Raw genomic sequence first — 26219 nt, 5'->3', positions numbered from 1 at the left:
ATATACACAACTTGCTGGATTCAATGCTTTTAATTGGTAAAAAAACACCAAGATTTTAAAATGTGCAGAAATGCAGATAACCCAAGACGGAAAGGGTATTAATGGCGGCAATGCTTGACTATACCATGGGCTAACAGTCCAATCTCCTGAAGAAAGTGATTCAGAATAGCAAGGTACCAGGGGTCCATCACCCTCCTACAGATACACACACGGCGAGGCATGAAGGATTATAGGACAAACTTACCTGCTGGGGGCCAAGCTTTAATGTAACCTGTGCAATGTACAACTACAAATGGAGAATCTCCATCCTTAGAGAGGCCCAGTCCATTCCTACAAAACAAAAAAAAGTTTGAGAATTATATGATTGCACCTCTAATTATATAAAATATCCTATTTGTTCAGGGAGCCACTTGGTCTCTCACTTCTCTGCACTTCTCACCAAAATCTGTGGATCCTCTAGTATATCAAAGGTGATGCAATGAGTGCAGGCACACAAAAAATACCAAAGGTAATGACTCACTGATTCTGTATAGATTTTAGTCCCAAATATTCCTTTCCTCTAACTTGTGGAATGGCATGCCCAAGGAAAGTTTTGTAATGAATACAGTTGAAGCGGAAGCTTGAGCACAAATGTATCCCTGCCAGCATTTTGTTAGGACCCAAGTACTTTATAAGACTGGTGCAAGCAGCTTAGCCAATTGGCACCATCAGCGTTTGGGAGCACAGTGTGTTTCTGAGTTTCACTCCTTAGGTGGCATACTTTTGGCCATACTCTGCATCCTTTAGCCAATGGTAGGATATGTCATTCTTGGGTTCGGAGGACGCTTTGGATCAAATTTAATTTGAAGTTAGCTGAAATGAGACCCTGGCATCAATGACGTTGATGATGACCTCTCTGCTCTTGAAGCCAGTTATGGCCAAATCTGAACACTGGAGTGAGCAATAGTAGCCAAATCCCCACACAAGTCCTCAGGTGAAGACCCAGTGTTAGATCACGTTACATCTGTGGCCCAGACTTGAAGCCTACATTAAAACTGTTTACGGGCTTTACACTAGCTGCCAAACAAATATGACACAAACTACTAGGATGGACAATGTACTATGACACATCCACAGAGGAATTACTCAGAGCAAATGAAGATAGATAATTGTGACATGTGAAAACGACAATCAAATGTTAAGGGAACATAGCCAGCAAAGGTATGCCAACGAAAAATCTAGACAAGCTGATAAAACTCTAGACAACCTCAAATACTGTCTAAAGTTTGTGATATGCGCGGAACACACAAAGGAGTACAGGAAGAAGCAGAAAGAAGAGGAAACCTGCACAGCCGAGAAGAGGGTACCCGAGTGCTGAAATAAAACCCAAGCAATGAGAAACTTGAAGAAACATCCATCATCTAGAGTTATAGGAGAAACGGCAGTCGGACAAGAAGCGGAGAATTCACTGTAACATTAACCATTTCCAAGATGGGTAAAAATCTGCTCTTGGACTGACTGGTCATTTCATTATTTGGAGGCAATGGGACTGGCTGTGCCAGGGTCAAAAATGTCCCTGTCTGGTACTATAGTTTAGACAGCCTACAAACAACTTGTCAGAATGTCTTAACCACCAACACATCAGGACTGAAATATTGGTGGACAGCTTATAGTCGTCACAAACTCTTAGGAAGACTGGTGGACTTCTAAACCGTTTTAAACTCTATTTCTTGATATCTTTCAAAAAGTCCGGGTTGTTTTACATCACATGGCTTGCTTAAGCTATTTATGATATACTTGTTAAGTTAAAATGATTACCCCGGAACGGGTGTCCTGGAGATGAAATAGAATCGGGCCTTGAAATTCAAGGGATGACCAATAGACATGCATCTGGGACCTAACACACGACTTGGAACAGATTGGCAATTTTCATTTGCAATATGTCACAGTGATTTGATTAGAGAATACTCTGTGAGCAATACACATAGTTATTTTTACTGGTAGCCAGCGTAGTGCTCCAAGAGATGTTTTGACAGAACAAGTTATAGACTTTAATCGGAATACCAAATTTAAAATGTTCAGCTATTGGGACATGATAATACAGTTGCTTAAACCACTATCCTTGGCACCCCCATTGGCAGCAAAGGTAACATTTTATTAATTTGTTTTTGAAAGCAAAGGTTGTGTGCACATACACTCTAAGAACTTTGGCAGACTCTGAAGGTATAGGGCCAGTGTCCAACTCTGAAAGCCACTAGTGATGGGCATTTGCCATTGAGAGCAGGGCAATGACAAGAAGCTTCTTTAAAGGACACTCTATGCTTTGTGTTGCAATCACTGAAAGGAGGGTGAGTAACGCTATATTCATTATATATCCATTAACACTCCTGTTTTCCGCTAAAGGCTCTTATGCACAAAATATGGTCACATGGAATTGTGTCTGAGATACTACAGCCTGACATGATCACAATACACTATTAGAACCAATAACCTACCTAAATCATGGAACAACACATTTCCAAACAATGTATCATTTTGGAGGCTGCTAATCTGGTTAGTAAAAATATAATGCAGTTACTACGGTCACAAGGTTTTCCTGTTTCGTTTACAATTCAACACAGTTAACAGGCGACTCCACGTCACTAAGCAATAAATGCAACAGAGCCCCAGGCTTTTCTTTTACAAGTCACTTTTCAGGTTTGTGGGTTTCATCTGATCAAATGATGTGAACCAGGACTCCTATAATGCATCAGATTAATAAACTAAACTCCAGAACTAGAGCATTATGTCCTTGGTATCTTTAAGTCCTCCAGTAACCTTTTCCACAACCTATATTTGCCACCATTCCCCTAACATTTTCCCTCGACTCAAAGTCTGTAAAATCCTCCTCCGCTGAATAAAACCTGATGTTTTGCCAGGGGTACATCTTGAACCCTCTCAGACCTCTTCGCGTTCTTTTGATCGCATTAATTTGAATACTGGACTTTAAGGGATTCCTTCTTTTCAATATGTCAGGCAATAGAGTAGAACTGTTCACTCTCTTGAACTGGTTAGTACTAAGCTTCTTGAACCTCGAAAAGTCTGAACTGGTCTGTAAAAGAACGGATTTTTTCCAAGGGTAATTTTGTCAAGGGATTATCAGGTGACACTGTACTTAGGGTTTCTATCATTTTGAGGGTTGCTTTCAAATCCATAGGTCTCTCGTAGACACAGTGTCATCCATTCTCAACACATTCAACTTTAGTGATAGTTCTAGAACTCATATACAAAACAGGTTACCTGCACCGGTTCCTCATGTAGCTGAGCCTGTTCATGGAGGCAGGATCCACAGTAGCACTGCCGCACCTGTGCAGAAAGGGAAAACATACAGTTTCAAGATATGCAGCACCTGCTAGGACTGAGAGCATACCTGAGTGAAGAAAAAGTAGAGTGTGGACAGGCAAAAGGAGACAGAGCAAGTGGGACAATGGGTCTGCAACCACAGCTTTAATAAGCACTTTTTTGATAAATGAAAGTAATCCTGAGCTACTGTCAAGTATATGGATTAGATGAGAGTAAATGAATAAAGATCAATAAACTAAAACCCTGACCCTTGAGACACCGGATGTGGTGCAGTGAGTACACAGTTTTACTGGCAGAAGATCTGCAATAACTTTTTTTATTTTTTTTAAAGAGAGGTTTTGTCCTCCTACTCTGACGTATGAGAGGTGAGTGTCTCACTGGGGTTGGTGGTTTCTTTGCAATATATGGAATGACACTACTCATTTTGAGACCAATTGGTTGAAGCACTCAAACTAGCCTTGCCTAATGTCTCAAGAATAGGCATAATGTTTACTATTTGCATGGACAGTTCAAAGATTATAAACAAGGCTGGACCTAGAGTCTTTGCTGACTTAAGCAAATTTGCCTAATTACACTGCATCACACCTCCGACCAACAAAATGGTGTATATTTTTTTTGTATTTACAGTGCACCCTGAACCATCATCCTTAGCAAAACAAAATATCTCTGAAGCAACCCCAATGCCCTTGTTTATACCCATTAGACAATGATGCAACACATATTACTGAATGAAGATATCGCTTTAAGAAGCTAAACAGTCTTGAAGAAGGGTAGAAAAAGGAGAGTTAAACCAGCATTGGCATAGCCAATAGGTCTCGACTTTGGCTCCTTATAAGTGTTTAGCCAGGTTGATCGTATTATCACAGCCAATCCTTGTGCGCTGCCCAGAGTTGGGACATGCGTCTATTGTCTGTCAAGTCCACATATGTAGTAGATAAACACAGTGAAAGTTAAACTAGTTAGGGCTTGACGACAGTGTGGCGTAAAGTACAGAGCTGCTGACTTTGGAACTGGAGAACAGTATTCAAGTCTCGGCATCAGCTCTCCCAGTTCCTGAATAAAATAAAATTAAACAATGGCAATCTAAACCAAATACAGAAGGGAAACAAAATTACAAATAAATGCTGATCTGTATTGGCAATGAAAATTAAAAATGCCATCTGCAAATGCGATCTGTACTGAAACCCACATCAGAGACAACAAGAGAGTGCACCAAGGCAAGAAGAGCATAAAGGGAAGTGGGTGATCGTGTTTGGAAAGCTAATAAACACAAACACCCTAAATCAGGAGCCGAGGCAAACAGATAAAAGTAGTGTGCTGCAACTAACATAAATGGCCAGAAGGGAACTGATCCATGTAACAGGCCAGTTTCCAGGGTGGAACAAAACAGCCAAAAGACGGGACAAATGTAAGCTATTCACCAAAGAAACAACAGGAATTTCAAAAGGCAGACGCTTGAACTAATAATAAGTGATGGGCGTGGGCAAAGCGTAGATAACAGCATGTGTCAGACACAGCACATGTGCTGCCAAGGCTCAACCTAAAGAGACAAGGAAATGAGGTAGATGACAAGTAAGAGGATAGAAAAAACATCTGGCTGAAATTCATCTTTCCATACTGCGTGAAGTTAGTGGGTCACTGATTTCATAGAACACCACTGTGTCAATCAAGCCGTCTCGGATCTGAGGCAGTGTTTTTTCATCAGGCAGTAGCAGTTCTTGACAGGATAGGGGTAGTCTGCACGTTTCTCCTGCACTATGTACCTTTTCATTCTCACAGAAACAGTACACAGTGTTTAAAAGAACAACCTCTGCACCTGGGCAAATGCACAGTGGTGAATCCAACGGAAAGGCAGTGAGCTACCCATAGATATCCTGCAAGCTATACTGACCTATTAGATACCCGTGGGGTAAAGGGGTGTGCTGGGGTGCTTATCACTGTCTACACTACCATCTGCTGTGGCCTGTAGAGGCTGTTAATTGTCCTTACCTCAAATCCATACCATAGGGCTGGTAAATAATAACGGGTATCACCCTCAGTAGAGGTCAACAATAGCTACAGTACCAAATAATAACTATTGTTTGAGGAGACAATGTACAAGAAACAAATCATATTGACAGGAACCATGGTAAGATGCACAACAAAATGAAAATATAATATTTCCCTTTAACCTTCTTCACTACTGCCATATATGAACAACCCTAAAAACAAGCTTTGCAATTATTGTTTCTCTGCTCTCCAGACAATTACAGACCGAACAAAAACCATCACAGGCAATGCTAAAAGGTCTCACCTTCTTGCCAATGGAAAAAAAATAAAGAGGAAATAAGCACTGGCACAGACAATAGGTCTTGCCTTTGTGCCATTCTAAGTATTGAGCCATGTAGCACATTATCCTGGGTGCTACAACATCTACTGTTCTTTAACGTGTAAGCTTTGACACTAATTGGCACATTATAGTACTGCATTGAGAAGTACTTATTTAAAGAAACGTTTTTAAGAAAGAGTAGTATGCAAATTAAGGTAGTTGGGCTGTCTGACTGTACCAGCATAAGGTTTAAAAACTGGAATTGCACACACAATTTATTTCGTTTGGCTCAGACTTGCAGGTTATTGTACCAACGCCAGATAGTATTTCCAATGTTGGAAATTGGGCTATTAGTTGTGTGGCCAGCACCTGTAATAGTTCCTCAGTTGTCCTCAGTGTGATCCAAACACCCCATTGTAGTGCTTGACTTTCACAGGGTAGCGAGGCGGAGCAGTCTAAGACCTACTCAAGGAAGTGGGTGTGGGCTAGGAATCACCATTTGCTGGCACGCAATAATAACACTCAATAAATGATTGTCCAGTCAATACGTTGTCTTTAGAAAAGGAGAAGTACATTTATTACACACACACACACACACACACTACTAGGCAATAATTTACAAATATACATTGGCAGGTGGAACATACCATAGCCGACATTGTGCAACCACTGGTGACACCCTAGAAGGGTCATTTAAACACTCGTAGTGTAATAAGGATATTACGACGGCATGAATCATGGTCATAATTACAAGAAAGAGCGAATAAAAACCTTTATCAGAAATAAACTTTGTGTTTGTGCATTCCTTCATACACTTAGCGTTAGACTGTAATGGTCAGAACAGCCCTTACGGGGGACCAACAATAAAAATAGTATTTGGAAGAACCATGGTCATGTAACCCTATAGTCAGCTCCTAGAGGGCACCACAATAAAAAAAAAAGCATTTGGAAACTACAGAAGAAACATGGTCATGTAACCATATAGTCAGCCTCTGGAGGGCATAACCTCATCAAAACAAAATGGCATGGAGCATTACAATGTAACTATATATTCAGCCCCTAGAGGGCATAGTGCATTACACATTTTCAGGCCTAGAAGGCATACTAGAATATTACAACAAATAAGGCCCTTAAAATACAAACTACTCCCAGCTCTAAAACAAACGTTTCAGCAGGGAGAGACCTTACAAACACATTGAATGGTGGGAGAGGTTATGATTTTGACCCCCCCCAATCTACTGTGGGGACTCAGAAGATTACATCCAGCAAGAAGTTAATGATATTATAGACAGATTCAAGCAGAGATCTGGGGAAGCACTGCTTACGTGGATGGTGCGGTTGTTCGACACAGGTGCCTTTGGGGTGGCACTAGATGAGGGAGATGCAAAGACTCTTAGCACTGACCCCATAATACAAGAACAGTTTAGAGGTAATGGAAATCAAGGGGAAACTAACTTGTTGCAATTGGCAGTTGTGGGATGTAGCCAGAAATATTGTTCTGAATCACACTGTCCGCAAAATGAAAAGCTTTGGTACACGCTGAGAGATGCTAAGCAAAGAATTAAAGAAGAAAATAAGAAAACTGCTGTTCTCTTGGATGAAGCTCATAATTTGTTAGATGCTCCATTGACAATTCAAGTAAGAAATAAAATTAATCGTCTTGCTCCCCAGCTTAAAAGCAGGTAATAATTACTCCTAATTAATCAGACAGGGCAGGCACTGAAGGTCGTGCTGAAGGCAGTTCGCGAGCTAGGTGAGCTTGGAGACTGGACAAAACCTGAGAGAGCATCGAGGTCTGAGGGTTGCACAGATAATTACAGAGTATCTAGGAAAGACATGTTTATGGTGTAGGAAGTTGGCTCTGTATGTGCTATTTCAAAGTAAGGAATAGCATGCACAGAGTCCAAGGGTTCCCCTTAGAGGTAAGATAGTGGCAAAAAGAGATAATACTAATGCTCTATTTTGTGGTAGTGTGGTCGAGCAGTAGGCTTATCAAAGGAGTAGTGTTAAGCATTTGTTGTACATACACACAGGCAATAAATGAGGAACACACACTCAGAGACAAATCCAGCCAATAGGTTTTGTTATAGAAAAATATATTTTCTTAGTTTATTTTAAGAACCACAGGTTCAAATTCTACATGTAATATCTCATTTGAAAGGTATTGCAGGTAAGTACTTTAGGAACTTTGAATCATTACATTAGCATTTATACTTTTTACATAAAACACAAATAGCTGTTTTAAAAGTGGACACAGTGCAATTTTCACAGTTCCTGGGGGAGGTAAAGTATTGTTATTTTTAACAGGTAAGTAAGTCACTTACAGGTCTCAGTTTTTGGTCCAAGGTAGCCCACCGTTGGGGGTTCAGAGCAACCCCAAAGTTACCACACCAGCAGCTCAGGGCCGGTCAGGTGCAGAGGTCAAAGAGGTGCCCAGAACACATAGGCTTCAATGGAGAGAAGGGGGTGCCCCGGTTCCAGTCTGCCAGCAGGTAAGTACCCGCGTCTTCGGAGGGCAGACCAGGGGGGTTTTGTAGGGCACGGGGGGGGGGGACGACACACGAGTCAGCACAAAAAGTACACCCTCAGCAGTGCGGGGGCGGCCAGGTGCAGTGTGGGAACACGCGTCGGGTTTCCAATAGTTTCCTATGGGAGACCAAGTGGTCTTTTCAGCGATGCAGGCAGGCAAGGGGGGGGGGGGGGGGGCTCCTCGGGGTAGCCACCACCTGGGCAAGGGAGAGGGCCTCCTGGGGGTCACTCCTGCACAGAAGTTCCGCTCCTTCAGGTGCTGGGGGCTGCGGGTGCAGGGTCTTTTCCAGCCGTCGGGAAAGGAGAGTTCAGGCAGTCGCGGTCAGGGGGAGCCTGGGGATTCCCTCTGCAGGCGTCGCTGTGGGGGCTCAGGGGGGACAACTTTGGTTACTCACGGTCTTGGAGTCACCGGAGGGTCCTCCCTGAGGTGTTGGTTCTCCACCAGTCGAGACGGGGTCGCCGGGTGCAGTGTTGCAAGTCTCACGCTTCTTGCGGGGATTTGCAGGGGTCTTTAAATCTGCTCCTCTGTAACAAAGTTGCAGTTCTTTTGGAGCAGTGCCGCTGTCCTCTGGAGTTTCTTGTCTTTCTTGAAGCAGGGCAGTCCTCAGAGGATTCAGAGGTCGCTGGTCCCTTGGAGAGCGTCGCTGGAGCAGGTTTCTTTGGAAGGCAGGAGACAGGCCGGTGAGTCTGGGGCCAAAGCAGTTGGTGTCTTCTGTTCTTCCTCTGCAGGGGTTTTTCAGCTCAGCAGTCCTCTTCTTCTTGTAGTTTCAGGAATCTAAATTCTTAGGTTCAGGGGAGCCCTTAAATACTAAATTTAAGGGCGTGTTTAGGTCTGGGGGGTTAGTAGCCAATGGCTACTAGCCCTGAGGGTGGGTACACCCTCTTTGTGCCTCCTCCCAAGGGGAGGGGGTCACATTCCTATCCCTATTGGGGGAATCCTCCATCTGCAAGATGGAGGATTTCTAAAAGTCAGAGTCACCTCAGCTCAGAACTTAGGGGCTGTCCTGACTGGCAGGTGACTCCTCCTTGTTTTTCTCATTATCTCTCCTGGACTTGCCACCAAAAGTGGGGGCTGTGTCCAGGGGGCGGGCATCTCCACTAGCTGGAGTGCCCTGGGGCATTGTAACACGAAGCTTGAGCCTTTGAAGCTCACTGCTAGGTGTTACAGTTCCTGCAGGGGGGAGGTGTGAAGCACCTCCACCCAGAGCAGGCTTTGTTTCTGTCCTCAGAGAGCACAAAGGCTCTCACCGCATGGGGTCAGAAACTCGTCTCTCAGCAGCAGGCTGGCAGAGACCAGTCAGTCCTGCACTAAACAATTGGGTAAAATACAGGGGGCATCTCTAAGATGCCCTCTGTGTGCATTTTTTAATAAATCTAACACTGGCATCAGTGTGGGTTTATTATTCTGAGAAGTTTGATACTAAACTTCCCAGTATTCAGTGTAGCCATTATGGAGCTGTGGGGTTCGTTTTTGACAGACTCCCAGACCATATATTCTTATGGCTACCCTGCACTTACAATGTCTAAGGTTTTGTTTAGACACTGTAGGGGCATAGTGCTCATGCACCTATGCCCTCACCTGTGGTATAGTGCATCCTGCCTTAGGGCTGTAAGGCCTGCTAGAAGGGTGACTTACCTATGCCACAGGCAGTGTGAGGTTGGCATGGCACCCTGAGGGGAGTGCCATGTCGACTTAGTCATTTTCTCCCCACCAGCACACACAAGCTGGCAAGCAGTGTGTCTGTGCTGAGTGAGGGGTCCCTAGGGTGGCATAAGACATGCTGCAGCCCTTAGAGACCTTCCCTGGCATCAGGGCCCTTGGTACCAGGGGTACCAGTTACAAGGGACTTACCTGGGTGCCAGGGTTGTGCCAATTGTGGAGAAAACTGTACATTTTAGGTGAAAGAACACTGGTGCTGGGGCCTGGTTAGCAGGGTCCCAGCACACTTCTCAGTCAAGTCAGCATCAGTATCAGGCAAAAAGTGGGGGGTAACTGCAACAGGGAGCCATTTCTTTACACAAGCCCCCCTCCCAGCCCACAGGCCAGGAGACTCAGCCAAAGCTGGGAGAGTCTTCCTAGTCTGTCAGGCGAGGAAGAGTAGAGGAAATAGGCTGGTTTGTTGCAGGGCCTACTCTGCCTTACATCCTCCTGTTCAGGTCATTCCCTCTGAGGAACTGACCCACTTCCACAGTGATAGGACCTAGTCTGAATTGCCTCTTGTCTGTGTCTTTAATGTCTCCACCCATTCTCTCTATTTTGGGATTAGAGATATCCACCTCTGCTAATCTTATCTTAGCCAGGGTCACCCCTAGCTTACCCAAAGAGGTTACCCAGAGCTGGAGTAACCCCACCATGACCAACAGGGTCAGGGGGCCTAACTTGCTATTTGGCATGGGGTCAGACCACCATGCCAAGGATAGTGCAGCCATAAAGGCTAACACCCAGCAGAGGCCACTGACAGCTGTCAGTGCCCAGAACCACACCTTTAGCTCTTCACCAACAAGGGAAGGGGCTAAATTACAGGCTTCTTTGGGTTCAGGGTGCCTGTCTGCTGTATTAGAGTGGGGGGTTACCACATCTTGTAGTAAACACCCTTCTTCCACTCTTTCTTCTGTTAGCTGAGGAGCCACACACTCAGGCTTAACAGTTGCCTGGCTAGCCAGGACTTCTTGTGGGTCAAGTTGGACTGTACCAGTGCCACTTTTGGAGTTCTCCCCTACTGGAGCAGAATCTCCTTGGCTTGCTGGAACCTTGGCTAAAGGTTGCCCACCTTTCCTATTCTGTTTTCTTTTCTTTTTCTTCGGGGGCCTACTTGCAGTTACTGCAGGGGCAGGACCTCCAGAATCCTTGGGAGAGGACTGGCACTGTACCAGTTCCTCTCTTGGGCTCTGACTAACCTCTGGGTAGTCATTTCCAAGGAGACAATCAAGGGGGAGGTCTGTACTGACTACCACCCTTCTCCAGCTAAAAGTCCCACCCACTTCTATGGGCACAAAAGCCACAGGCCTATCATTGACCCTGTCTGGGCTAACTCTTACTCTGGCAGTCTCACCTGGGATGTACTGGTTTGAGAACACCAGCCTGTCATGCACAATAGTGTGACTGGCACAAGTGTCTCTCAGGGCAGTGGCTGGGATTCCATTCACCTGTAGGTGGTGGAAGTGTCTACTTCCCTCTGGAATCTCCAACTCACCTGTTGGGCCCTTTTTCCAGTTGAAGGCTATGAAGACCTCCTCATCTGAGGAGTCATCCCCAATGGCTACACTGGTCACCCCTGGGATTTTGCTAGGGGATTTGTTTTTGGGACAAGAAGTGTCCTTGGTGTGGTGCCCTGTCTGTTTACAGTTATGGCACCATGCCTTAGTGGCATCCCAGTTCTTACCCTGGTACCCACCTTTGTTTTGGGTTGTGTCTAGGGGCCCACCCACCTGTTCTGGGTTTTGGGGGCCTACAGAGGACTCTTTTTCTTAGCTTCTAGTGTCACCCACTTTCTCCTGGGGAGGCTTTGTAACCCCTTTCTTTTGGTCACCCCCAGTGGAAGTTTTGGTTACCCTAGTCTTGACCCAGTGGTCTGCCTTCTTTCCAAATTCTTGGGGAGAAATTGGACCTAGGTCTACCAGATACTGATGCAACTTTTCATCGAAGCAGTTACTTAAAATGTGTTCTTTCATAAACAAATTATAAAGCCCAACATAGTCATGCACTTCATTTCCAGTTACCCAACCATCCAGTGTTTTCACTGAGTAGTCTACAAAATCAACCCAGGTCTGGCTCGAGGATTTTTGAGCCCCCCTGAATCTAATTCTATACTCCTCAGTGGAGAATCCAAAGCCCTCAATCAGGGTTCCCTTCATGAGGTCATAAGATTCTGCATCTTTTCCAGAGAGTGTGAGGAGTCTATCCCTACACTTTCCAGTGAACATTTCCCAAAGGAGAGGACCCCAGTGAGATCTGTTTACTTTTCTGGTTGCACAAGCCCTCTCAAAAGCTGTGAACCATTTGGTGATGTCATCACCATCTTCATATTTAGTTACAATCCCTTTAGGGATTTTTAACATGTCAGGAGAATCTCTGACTCTATTTAAGTTGCTGCCACCATTGATGGGTCCTAGGCCCATCTCTTGTCTTTCCCTTTCTATGGCTAGGATCTGTCTTTCCAAAGCCAATCTTTTGGCCATCCTGGCTAACTGGATGTCCTCTTCACTGGAGTTATCCTCAGTGATTTCAGAGAGGTTGGTCCCTCCTGTGAGGGAGCCAGCATCTCTGACTATTATGCTTGGAGTCAGGGCTTGAGAGGCCCTGTCCTCCCTAGATAGGACTGGTAGGGGGGAATCACCCTCCCAGTCACTATCATCATCCTCTGTGTTGCCATCCTCAGAGGGGTTGGCCTTTTCAAACTCTGCCAACAGCTCCTGGAGCTGTAGTTTGGAAGGTCTGGGGCCCATTACTATTTTCTTTATTTTACAGAGTGACCTTAGCTCCCTCATCTTAAGATGGAGGTAAGGGGTGATGTCGAGTTCCATCACATTCACATCTGTACTAGACATTATGCTTCTAAAAGTAGGAATACTTTTTAAGAATCTAAAACTAGTTCTAGAATCTAATTCAAACTTTCACAAAACTTTTAAACTCTAAAAGAAATGCTAACAGGGACTAACACAAGGCCCTAGCAGGACTTTTAAAAATGTAGAAAAATAGTTCAAATTGCAAAAATCAATTTCTAATGAACATTTTTGGAATTTGTCGTGTGATCAGGTATTGGCTGAGTAGTCCAGCAAATGCAAAGTCTTGTACCCCACCGCTGATCCACCAATGTAGGAAGTTGGCTCTGTATGTGCTATTTCAAAGTAAGGAATAGCATGCACAGAGTCCAAGGGTTCCCCTTAGAGGTAAGATAGTGGCAAAAAGAGATAATACTAATGCTCTATTTTGTGGTAGTGTGGTCGAGCAGTAGGCTTATCAAAGGAGTAGTGTTAAGCATTTGTTGTACATACACACAGGCAATAAATGAGGAACACACACTCAGAGACAAATCCAGCCAATAGGTTTTGTTATAGAAAAATATCTTTTCTTAGTTTATTTTAGGAACCACAGGTTCAAATTCTACATGTAATATCTCATTTGAAAGGTATTGCAGGTAAGTACTTTAGGAACTTTGAATCATTACATTAGCATTTATACTTTTTACATAAAACACAAATAGCTGTTTTAAAAGTGGACACAGTGCAATTTTCACAGTTCCTGGGGGAGGTAAAGTATTGTTATTTTTAACAGGTAAGTAAGTCACTTACAGGTCTCAGTTTTTGGTCCAAGGTAGCCCACCGTTGGGGGTTCAGAGCAACCCCAAAGTTACCACACCAGCAGCTCAGGGCCGGTCAGGTGCAGAGGTCAAAGAGGTGCCCAGAACACATAGGCTTCAATGGAGAGAAGGGGGTGCCCCGGTTCCAGTCTGCCAGCAGGTAAGTACCCGCGTCTTCGGAGGGCAGACCAGGGGGGTTTTGTAGGGCACGGGGGGGGGGGGGACACGAGTCAGCACAAAAAGTACACCCTCAGCAGCGCGGGGGCGGCCGGGTGCAGTGTGGGAACACGCATCGGGTTTCCAATAGTTTCCTATGGGAGACCAAGGTGTCTTTTCAGCGATGCAGGCAGGCAAGGGGGGGCTCCTCGGGGTAGCCACCACCTGGGCAAGGGAGAGGGCCTCCTGGGGGTCACTCCTGCACAGAAGTTCCACTCCTTCAGGTGCTGGGGGCTGCGGGTGCAGGGTCTTTTCCAGCCGTCGGGAAAGGAGAGTTCAGGCAGTCGCGGTCAGGGGAACCTCGGGATTCCCTCTGCAGGCGTCGCTGTGGGGGCTCAGGGGGGACAACTTTGGTTACTCACGGTCTTGGAGTCGCCGGAGGGTCCTCCCTGAGGTGTTGGTTCTCCACCAGTTGAGTCGGGGTCGCCGGGTGCAATGTTGCAAGTCTCACGCTTCTTGCGGGGATTTGCAGGGGTCTTTAAATCTGCTCCTCTGTAACAAAGTTGCAGTTCTTTTGGAGCAGTGCCACTGTCCTCAGGAGTTTCTTGTCTTTCTTGAAGCAGGGCAGTCCTCAGAGGATTCAGAGGTCGCTGGTCCCTTGGAGAGCGTCGCTGGCGCAGGTTTCTTTGGAAGGCAGGAGACAGGCCGGTAAGTCTGGGGCCAAAGCAGTTGGTGTCTTCTGTTCTTCCTCTGCAGGGGTTTTTCAGCTCAGCAGTCCTCTTATTCTTGTAGTTTCAGGAATCTAAATTCTTAGGTTCAGGGGAGCCCTTAAATACTAAATTTAAGGGCGTGTTTAGGTCTGGGGGGTTAGTAGCCAATGGCTACTAGCCCTGAGGGTGGGTACACCCTCTTTGTGCCTCCTCCCAAGGGGAGGGGGTCACATTCCTATCCCTATTGGGGGAATCCTCCATCTGCAAGATGGAGGATTTCTAAAAGTCAGAGTCACCTCAGCTCAGGACACCTTAGGGGCTGTCCTGACTGGCCAGTGACGACTCCTTGTTTTTCTCATTATCTCTCCTGGACTTGCCGCCAAAAGTGGGGGCTGTGTCCAGGGGGCTGGCATCTCCACTAGCTGGAGTGCCCTGGGGCATTGTAACACGAAGCTTGAGCCTTTGAAGCTCACTGCTAGGTGTTACAGTTCCTGCAGGGGGGAGGTGTGAAGCACCTCCACCCAGAGCAGGCTTTGTTTCTGTCCCCAGAGAGCACAAAGGCTCTCACCGCACGGGGTCAGAAACTCGTCTCTCAGCAGCAGGCTGGCAGAGACCAGTCAGTCCTGCACTGAACAATTGGGTAAAATACAGGGGGCATCTCTAAGATGCCCTCTGTGTGCATTTTTTAATAAATCCAACACTGGCATCAGTGTGGGTTTATTATTCTGAGAAGTTTGATACTAAACTTCCCAGTATTCAGTGTAGCCATTATGGAGCTGTGGAGTTCGTTTTTGACAGACTCCCAGACCATATATTCTTATGGCTACCCTGCACTTACAATGTCTAAGGTTTTGTTTAGACACTGTAGGGGCATAGTGCTCATGCACCTATGCCCTCACCTGTGGTATAGTGCACCCTGCCTTAGGGCTGTAAGGCCTGCTAGAGGGGTGACTTACCTATGCCACAGGCAGTGTGAGGTTGGCATGGCACCCTGAGGGGAGTGCCATGTCGACTTAGTCATTTTCTCCCCACCAGCACACACAAGCTGGCAAGCAGTGTGTCTGTGCTGAGTGAGGGGACCCTAGGGTGGCATAAGACATGCTGCAGCCCTTAGAGACCTTCCCTGGCATCAGGGCCCTTGGTACCAGGGGTACCAGTTACAAGGGACTTACCTGGGTGCCAGGGTTGTGCCAATTGTGGAGACAACGGTACATTTTAGGTGAAAGAACACTGGTGCTGGGGCCTGGTTAGCAGGGTCCCAGCACACTTCTCAGTCAAGTCAGCATCAGTATCAGGCAAAAACTGGGGGGTAACTGCAACAGGGAGCCATTTCTTTACATATGGCATTACTGAAGGACGGTGTCAATAAAGGGCAGATTGATGGGATAGATACCAAAAGCTTGTGGGAGAAGTACCGTAAGAGAGGGCTGGACAGAAAGGAAGGCAGCAGGAAAGTTAACAAGAAAGATAATAAACAAGTGAATCAGGGACACACAGAAGCAGGAGGACGGAAAAGAGATGGAGGAAAAAGATTTCTTCACGAGGGAAAGAGGAGAAAGATTTGGACATCGAGTGGTTAACTGCTGAGAACAGGTAAGGAGAGGAATATGCTTGCAGATATAAAACATATAAATCCAGACCTGACGTGGGCAAAAGTTGACAGATTTTAAATCAGATTAGGAAACAGGCCAAGCTCCGGTACAAGGATGGGCTCGTAAAGATAACAGACCCATGTTGATTTAGAAATACACTGGAAGCACAAAAATGTTCAAAGGGTCCGGGCATTAGTTGACACCGGAGGCCTCTGTAATTTATGGAAATCCAAATAAGTTTACCGGTCAGCACTACACCATACAGGGTTGGGTGGAAAACAAACCCCTGCCATGCAGACTACTAATGAAATAGGAAGAACACCAAAAAGAGAATATACTGTTCTGATTGTGCCCCTCCTAGAATACATACTGGGAATTGACATTCTAAAGGGGATGACTTTGTACTTGGATGATGGATGTTATCAATTTGGATCAAAAAGATACATTTCAGTGGCAGCAATGAGGGTGGGTCATCTGAAGCTACTCCCAGTGAAAGTGCCACAAGGAACCAAGGTGATTCGTTTAAAGCAATGTCTTCCTCGGATTCCTGCTCCGACTCTGTGTCTTGGATACAGACTGCTGTCTGCCTTTGTTCCTCTTCTGCAACGTTGAAATGTTCTGCGCTCTTCAACGCCATTTCCAGCCTTCTTGCTCTTTGGTCCCTCAGAGTCTTTTTCGATTGGAACGATCAACAGGCCTCGCAGCTTTCCTCCCAATGGTCTGGAGAAAGGCAGAGATTGCAAACCAGATGTTGATCTGTGTATGGGTACTTAGCGTGGCACTGAGGGCAGAATCGGAATGGAGTCCGATTCATGAGGCTCTCCACGCGGTCGGCCCGAATAGGTTTGAGTTGGGCGCGCGCGCCCCAAAGGGCGAACAACGTTGTTTTCAGACGGTACGCCTGTTTCGATGGAAGATGAATAACGCGATCAATACAATACCGATGAAAAAGAAGGTTTTTAAAGTTTTCCGAATTGAAATCTCGGAGCGAGAGAAAACAATCTAACAATGGAGTCGATGACCATGCTCAATGGAACCGAAGAGGAGGAGTCACTTGATCCCATGAATCTAAAAGACTTCTTCGAAGAAAAACAACTTGTAACACTCCGAGTCCAACACTAGATGTCAGAATCAATATGCATAGCATGTGTATCTGCAGCTACACATGCCATCGAACATATATATATATTCATTATTGATGTATTGCATTTTCTTTGATTATTATTATTCCACTGCTGTGATTATTTTAAGAGTTGCATGTATGTTGGTGCATTCACATTAAGTGCTCACATTATCATCTTCGTGTAACCTGGGAAGTGCCTTAATAAATTCATTACTCAGACAGAGTGCTGCGTTCTTTACATTTCTCTTGTTCCCTTTCAGTCTGAAGCAAATCAGACCAGTCTCCCATGACTTCGCTAGTGAGGTATTTTCTGTTAGGCATGGAGAAATAAGACAAACTCTGTCAGGAAATTTTTCCCCATAGGTTCAGACCCTGGCCCATGTACTCCTGAATCGGTATGTGCACATCTAATGAATAGTATTTTAGAGTATGATTACTATGCAGTATTTGCCTGCAAATTATAAGAAACATAATGATCATGATTACTACAAACAATAATTTGCAAGATCAGGTAGAGTTTTAGGAAAATCCAGACAAGGTTTCATCAGGCAACTCTATTCTGCTAGTCTATTTACTATCTAATATGACTAAATGTTACCAGTCATCTACCATTTATAGCTATATTCATTTTACTAAGCCTTATTGATGCCAAGACCTCTATAATTTGCATGTATACCTTATGCTGGCATCAGGTCAGCAGTTGAAATTAATCCCTTCACCCTCTCCACAGCAAACTCTATATGTGTATATCCTTGCCCAAGCCCCAGTGCATTGTATACCTTTGTTTCTAAAGGGCGGACTTGTGCTCAGCTCTTGTTTTGCTACAAAATACTGCAAGCAATGCCCTTTTAAAGACGTATACAGAAGATAATGTTGGTCACCTCCCTTGAAGCCACAGTTACAACACGTGCACAAGAGAAGCAGAAAGTTCTCCGTGCCTGTCCTGTTAGTTTGAAGAATGTCAAAAATACAAAGTTTCTTAATATAAACTATGGCAATTGAGTACATATTGTTAGCATTGCAACTCAAACAAAAAGTTTGCACCTATTAAACACATATCTTAATAAATGCAGTCATGTTTATATGCAATCTTGCCTGTCTTGCATGTAACTTGTTATTGAGCATCACTTCATGTGTTCAAAATGGGGCTTAAGGAAACACAAAATGAGACAGTGACTACTTTACATATATTCCCTAATCTTACCTCATCCTGCATATAAAGGACCGTCGAGACCCCATACTCATCCTCATAGAGGACTGCTGACCTTCTTTCTTCACAGTTCCAGTCTTCAGATCCAAGATACGGCCTGAAGAAGGAGCAGCAGTAAGAGTAGGACATTACTTCAAGCATGAATACGCTATAGACACAGTTACTTATTATATAACTTTAAAAGTACAGCTTCTATTAACAAGCGTTAGACACAGAAGGATGCACTGCTAAACCTTCGTGCACAAGAATTTACACATTGTATGATGGCACTTCGCACCCTCTATATTAAAGCAGTATTCACTGTATGACCACACAAATCACTCCTCTCTTCACAAGGCAAAACTCACTACGGGGAAGATGTACTAAATTTTGTTTCTGTGCGCAAACGGCCCGATTCACAGAATCCTGCGGTTTGCGCACACAAAAAAACATTTTGGGATGTACAAATGCTATTTTGCAATTCGGTAATCTATTACTAAATAATCAAATATGTTTGCAAGTCCCTATTAGAAAGGGGCCTACCAAGGGCATCCCTTCCTAATAGCGAGTTGCAGTGATATGTAGGATTGTTTTGCGACCGTGAATGTGGTCCCAAAACAATTAGTTACTACCTGCTTCAAGTTGTTGGTAACCCATTCCAAACAGGAAAGGATCCCCAAGGGACTCCTCCCGTTTGCAAATGGGGGTGCAAACATTTTTCAAGAGCAGGCAGTAGTCCCACGGTCCACTGCATACTCTTAAAAAATGAACCGAAAACTTTTCAGCTTTCTTTTTGTAAAGCATCCTTTAAGGAAAACAAGCTGCATTATTTACAAGCAATCATGGACATGGTAGTCTGCTGTCCCCAGCAGGCCACCATCCCTGTGATTGTAGCCATTCACAATGGGTTACAAATTGTGACCTGCTGTAGGAAAGTACCCTCTTTTTGGCACGGTTACCCCCACTTTTTGTCTACTGTCAGTGTGTTTTGACTGTGTTCACTGGGATCCTGCTAACCAGGACCCCAGTGACTGTGCTCTCTCCCTCTAAATTTGGTTGTTCCTAAAGTAGTACACCCCACAATTGGCATACTGGTGGTCTCATGTAAGTCCCTAGTATATGGTACCTAGGTACCCAGGGCATTGGGGCACCAGGGGTTCCTCATGAGCTGCAGCATGTATTGTGCCACCCAGGGGAGCCCATGCAAAATGTTCTGCAGGCCTGCCACTGCAGCCTGTGTGAAAAGGTGCATGCTCCCTTCTGCTACAGGTCACGGTAAGCAACCCCTATGGCAGGCCCTCCTAGCCCAGAGGGTCGGGTACAAGTACCTGTGTGTGAGGGCACCCCTGCATGAGCAGAGGTGCCCCTACGAACTCCAGCTCAATTTTTTGGGACTTCGTAAGTGCAGGGAAGCCCTTTCACCCGTGTACTGGACATAGGGCACTACCTATGTCCAGCTACATAATGGTAACTCCAAACCTGGGCATGTTTGGCATCAAACATGTCGGAATCATACCCAGTATTGGTTGTATGATTCCATGCACTCTGGGGCTCATAAAGGACCCACAGCTTTGCTCATACCACTTTGCAGGGTTTTCCCGGGCAGCCCGTGTTGTTGCCATCCTACAGACAGGTTTCTGCTGTTTGACAAGCTCAAGCCTATGAAGGCAGAACAAAGGATTTCCTTGGGAGTGGGAGGGAACTCTCTCTCCCTTTGGAAATAGGTGTTGCATGGCTTGGGAGGGGTAGCCTTCCCAAATCACTGGTATGCTTTGAAGGGCACATTTTGGTGCCCTCCTTCCATAAACCGGTTTGCACCAGTCCAGGGACTCCCGGTCCCTGCTCTGGGGCGAAACTGGACAATGGAAAGGGGAGTGACCACTCCCCTGTCCATCACCACTCCAGGGGTGGTGCCCAGAGCCCCTCCAGGTGGCCACTTGATTCTGCAATCTTGAATCCAAAGTGGGCAGAGGCCCATGGGAGCATCTGAGTGGCCAGGTGAGGCAGGTGACGTCCCAGCCCCCTCTTGATAGGTGATCACCATGCTAGGTGACCAATTCCCCCCTTCCTGGGCTATTTAGAGTTTTCCTCTAGGGTCTTCAGATTTGATGTGCAAGATTCCAGCAGGACTCATATGCATCATTTACTTCATCTTCTGGCCACCGGGACTGCAATTGGAGCCTCCAGGAACTGACAATTGGCAACTTCAGGAACGACTCCGCTCTGCAACTTCGTTTATCCGGCTCCTTCCAGCAACTGCAACATTTCCCTGGCTGTGCATCCTATGAGGATGACAAGTATTCTGCCTGCAAAAGAAGCAAGAAGAAATATCCCTTGGAGTGAAGGAGTCACTCCCCTGCATCCACAGGCACCAACTGCAACGACGTCCGGCTGCGCGGATCTTCTCTCCTGCAAAACTGCGTGGATCCTGCAACACAGGTGGTGGTCTGGAGTGGTCCCCCTCGGTCCTATCTACCAGCTGTCCAACTTGGGAGACGGTGAGATCTTGCCTCTCCTTGCAGGACAGTACCCCTGTGCAACATGACTCTTGCAGCTACCAAGGCTTGTTGGCTCCTCTTCCAAGGGATCTCAGGCTCCATGTAGCCCTGGCCTCCAGCACTCTTCCCTGCAAAGCAGTTTCTTGGTCTCCTTCATTTGCAGGTCTCTCTTCTGTCAGGATCCACCTTTTGTTTCTTCCAGTCTTGCTTGGGTCTTGAACAGTCCTTTTCCAAAGATTACCTGTGGGTTTGAGGAAAAACCAGGTACTTACCTCTTCTCTCCTGAACTCTGGGGGGGGGGGGGGGGGCACCCTGGTAGTTACGTTTTGGGGTTCCTAGTTCCTCCAGCTCCCCTCTACAGATTCCACTTCTTTGGGTGGGGGACCAACCTTCGCATTCCACTTACTTAGTATATGGTTTGGTCTCCCCAGAGGGTCTCCATTTTATACTGCTATTTCATATTTTTCTATTGCAATTCCTGACTTCTAATGTGTATATAATAGTGTGTTTTCTCACCAACTAGGCGAGTATTGCCTGCACAGTATTTTAATATTTGTGTTACTATGATAAAGTTCCTTTATTTTTGTAACACTGTGTGGTTCTTTCATGTGTTTAAGTGTTGGGTGACTGTAGTGGTGTTGTAGAAGCTTTGAATGTCTGCTAGATAAGTCTTGGCTGCTCATCCACAGCTACCGCTAGAGAGCCTTGGCTTCCTAGACACTGCCTACACTTCACTAACAGGGGATATCTGGACCTGGTATAAGGTGATAACACCATAGGTGCTCACCACACACCAGGCCAGCTTCCTACCCCTGCCGCATGAATATTGATGAGGCAGGTCCATTTGTGACCAACTGCGAATTGCTAACAGTGTCAAACATACTGCCATACATCGCAGATGCGATTTCCTAAGATCTGCTATAAGAAAATCGCAAATTGCTTTTTCGGTACATCTGGCCTTGTATGTCTGCACCGCATGTTCGCTGTTCATAGACATTACTAATTGTTTACATTAGTTTAGAGCCTCCAAACAGTAGGTATTCATTAAACAGAGATGCAAACCACTGATTAACTGCTTGAAAACTTGTAGCAAGAAAACTTTCTAACTCTAACAAGGAATAAAGTGTTTTGCGCTCCAAATTGTAAATCAGAATAAATCTGTGTGACCCCCATATCGAAATTGCAACATATCGGCTGATGAATGGCATCATAACATTTGCAACACATTTTCACCTTCACTCACACAAGGTCAAAAATGCACTTCACAATATTATGATGTTATAACACAAAGGTCTCCTTGGAGCAATTCTTACCAGACATAGCATTTTCTGATGTAGAAAGCTGTTCTCGCAGTTTGTCCACGTCATCAGGGTGCACCTGGTCATATAAGGTGCTGCCAAACCACTCTGACTGTGGCTGGTTCAACACAGGCGTCACGGAGTCAGACACATAAACCACGCGTCCTGTCTCACAGGACACCACAAAAAGAAAGCCATCTGCTGCTTCCAAAATAAGGTGTTTAAGCTCCTGTGATTAAGTAAACAACATTGGTTAATCATGTGCATCTCTGTCAAAATCATGAACTTCAAAATTCCTAGTTTTAAATAATACAAATCGGTCACAGCCAGGAAGTAGAACCTCACAACAGAACCAAAGTAAGACACCCTTAAAACGCAGGCATGCAGCGAGTTCAAGCATGTGAATGCATGAAAGATCCAATGCTGTAAAACTGCAGATGTTTTGCACAAAGGGACTGATGAATAGTGTAGTCCATTTAAAAGAAGTTGCATATTTGTTTATATACATTGCAGCTTGCAATAACTTCCTATTTTCCTCCAGAAAACATATGTATCCAGGGCCTACTCCTGCTATACACCCGCTACGAATACTCCTAGCTGCTGGACTACTATTTTGTATTCGCTGCACTGATACACCGAGTGCGGGACATCTCCTACCTTGCCTGATATAAAGCTGACCATTCCCTACTGTTAATTACCTTAGACAGGGGATATAGACGCCTGGGGATCCCACTGTGGTCACTTCATGCGGAGGCGCTGACAGAGCTCCCCTTTGAGACAACGGTTCGGGACGAACTACTACATTATTTTTACGAAAACTGGAGGACTTTGAGGGCCAGAGTCTGCGAATGGGAAGCAATAAAGCTGGTGCTGGGGGGTGGGGGGGTTAAGCTACTTATGGGGTTAGATGGCAACTTGAGAGCAACCTTGACTGCCAAGAAGCAAATTTGTGCTAGCTGGAAAAGACATTCACCACACATCCACAGACACTGGAGGACTGGCAAGAGACCCATAACGACCTCTTGGATACCTGGCGCAAGTTAGAGAAACATGTCTATACGGCATATCGTCAAAGTCTAAACGCTGAGGGGGACACTACTGGGGCAATGCTAGCAGGGTTACTTAGACAAAAGATAACCTGTGAACATTACAGCACTGAAAAAACAAGGGTGTCACGAGTCCACTCACAAATAAACAAGTGTTCCAATTACATCATAGCCGACTTTACAAGACAAAGGTGGTGACAGATCATTGGGCTGCCTTCCTAGCTGATATAGAAATGCCTAAGTTAGGGGAGGTGGAACATGCCTCTTTGGGGGAGCCCATATCCAGAGAGGAAATCCTGACTAGTATACGATGTACAAAATAAAGCAAAAACGCCTGTCAGCAACTGGCTGTCAGCAGAGCACTACCAAAATATGCAGCTACAGTTGCCGATAAACGGCTGGAGGTATATCAGGTGGCGAGAAAATGTGGCTATTTACTTGTCTATGTGGGAAGCATTAATAGTATTAGTCCCAAAACTGGGCAAAGACCCAGTGACGCCTTCTGCCTGCAGACCATTGTCCCTTTTAAATGTGTATCTAAAGATACTAAATAGGATTCTGGCTGCTCGACAATTCCCCCATTTACCTGCACTTATACATATGGATCAATGTCGCTTTTTCCCTCGCCGCAGTATCAATCATCACCTTCGCCGTTTGTCCCATTTGCCATGCACCACATCTGAGAGACGACTCCTATGCCCTTGCACTCCTTGACATTGAGCAAGCTCTGGACTCTGTGGTGTGGGATTATCTGTGGCTCAAAATGGAAAAGATGGGCCTAGATCTAAAATACATTGCGTGGGTCAGGCTGCTGTACACGGGCATTGCAGCCCGAGTACTAAGGTGCGCCTTGGTGTCCGTCCAGATCCAGTTATCTAGAGGGACTTGGCAGAAGTGCCCCCGATGCCCCTTCTATTTGCCATACACATGGAACTGCTAGCTGTATGGTTGTGATGTGTGCTCAGGCCATGGGGAATCCAGGTCGGCGAGACCACACGTGGTTTTTCTAGTCGTGGGCGATGCTTTAATATATGTGCGACAACAGGAATGCTAGATTCCTATACTCCAATATGCCTTACAGTACTTTGAGGAGGGGCCTGGGCTTCGGGTCAACTCTAGCAAGTCCTACTTGCTTCCAATGGTTGTGCTGATGGGTAACTTAGCTAACTTACTCCCTGGGGTGGGGCTTCCACAGGGGGCCGAAGTACTTATGTATTTAGGTGTAAAACTGGTGTATACTGCCAGTAGGTTTCATGACCTCAACATAGGCAGAGTACCGGAGGGATTGAAGGCATCAATACGATTTTGGAGTGAGCTACCCCTCTCTTAATAGGTAGGGCAGCAACTGTTAAGATGGTGGTGCTCAATTGGCGCCTATATGGAAAAAAAGATGTATGTGATAGCGAAAGGAGGCTTCCAACCCATTCTATATCCCAGAGTGGATTTACCCTGCCTAGAGCAACCCATTTTTTTTTTTACACCTTTCTCTGGATAAGTCCATCTCAAGGACAACAGGAGCAGATTAGCACGAGGCCCATACAAGTAACACCTTCACTAGTCCAAACTGATCGAACTGAAGGCCACTGTCTCAGCTAACACTGTTTTCTACTTAAAAACATTTAAATTAATATATCAAACAGAGCACCAAGTAATATAAACATTAGCTTGCAAGCACCTGATCGGTGAGGAAGGAAGGTTTATAGGTGCCGTCTGTGGATGTGTTACCGGTGCCCCGCAGGGACTTCATGTGCGATACAGCCATGCGAAGTATGGTTAGCTTGTCTGGCTTGCGTGCCAAGGCACTACAGGTGGGCACCATGTCTGACAACTCTGTGATGTAGGCAGTCATCTTGTTCCGACGGCGTCGTTCAATTTCACTGTGGTTCTCCCTGTGCACAAAGACCAGAACATAATGACAAAGATACCGGCACTTTGCAAGTAAAGCTATGGTTTGCTAATGTACCATGATCTCCGAAACAACCCTACTATATTCTCCCTCATTTATCTCACCCTGCTACTATGAGCTCCCTAACCCTATCCACTGACTCTTACCTCCTCCATCTCCCCTTTACTCATCCCAAGCCTAAATCCTATTACCATAAACTCCCAATTAAAAATCTGGATTCTTCCCTCCTCCACCCCTCTATTACTCCAGTCAATCTAACTAACAAACTCTCATATTCACAGCTCAAATTAACTCATAATAATACTTAAACTGTACTCCTATTTCCCTATACTAATCCACCACTAATTCCTTTTGGGTTCCGGAGTAGCGTACTACTCGCCGAAAAGCGTTTGGACGCCTCGTCAGGGGTAGTAAGCGCTATATAAATACTATTACAATACAATACAATACAACACACACACAGTACTTCCTCAGAACCTTCAAGCACTAAAACAAACAAAGATATAAATAAGAAAATGCGTAGGAGGCCTCAGTGCCTTGTGGTGATAACCAAGTCACTTTGCTCACTGAAACAGACCTTGGGCTTTTCTTGTAAAGGTGAAAAATTACTAAAGGGTGTGGTGACCAGATTTTCAAAAACTGGAACACTGCATGAATGTAGAAGTAGGACTACAATTTTACACTGATCAATTGGCACAGAATAACTTTACAGGGCCCACCCGCACAAAAAAAACATAGACAATGAGGCACTTAAGGAAACTGTAACTTTTTACACACTGTCATCTATCATAAATTGATTCATGATAAAGGTGGCTAACTAATCCTGAACTAGCACATAAAATCTTTCCTCCTACTGTGTTCAGTTGATGCGCTCTAAAAACAGAGGCGTGCTAAATTTTTCTGACATTTGTTAGGACAGATTGTGAAAACGTGTGACTGTCCTGGTAAATCTTGAACACCTTGCCACCCTGTACGGGTGGGAGTAGAAAGGAGCAGTGAAAGAAACTAGACTGGATTGTACATTTGGTCTTAAGTAGTAGACCATGAGACCAGATGTTCCCTAAACAAATAAAATAATTTTCTATAGGGCTCACATTTTCGGTTATGTCCAGATTTTTCTGTGCTAAGACTGAAAAAAGCTCCCTCCTTTCAGTTTGTGCTATTCCAGTGACCAAGTGTAAAGAAATGGCTCCCTGTTGCAGTTACCCCCCACTTTTTGCCTGATACTGATGCTGACTTGACT

General features: G+C 45.3%; 1 protein-coding gene across 1 annotated transcript in view; it reads right to left on the bottom strand.

The window, feature by feature from the left end:
* ARNT (aryl hydrocarbon receptor nuclear translocator) overlaps positions 1 to 26219 on the bottom strand; it is a 128054-nt gene that overhangs the window by 52864 nt on the left and 48971 nt on the right. Inside the window, exons 5-9 of the mRNA XM_069218534.1 lie at positions 24746 to 24959; positions 22040 to 22253; positions 18244 to 18346; positions 3259 to 3324; positions 245 to 330 (exon numbers count right to left, since the gene is read on the bottom strand). Coding sequence (XP_069074635.1) covers positions 245 to 330; positions 3259 to 3324; positions 18244 to 18346; positions 22040 to 22253; positions 24746 to 24959 — 683 coding nt within the window. The remainder of the gene's footprint in view (positions 1 to 244; positions 331 to 3258; positions 3325 to 18243; positions 18347 to 22039; positions 22254 to 24745; positions 24960 to 26219) is intronic.

This window comes from Pleurodeles waltl, chromosome 12 (assembly GCF_031143425.1).
Source record: "Pleurodeles waltl isolate 20211129_DDA chromosome 12, aPleWal1.hap1.20221129, whole genome shotgun sequence".
Classification (NCBI taxonomy): domain Eukaryota; kingdom Metazoa; phylum Chordata; class Amphibia; order Caudata; family Salamandridae; genus Pleurodeles; species Pleurodeles waltl.
The sequence above is the reverse complement of the archived record's forward strand: the minus strand, read 5'-3'. Positions and strand labels throughout refer to the sequence as shown.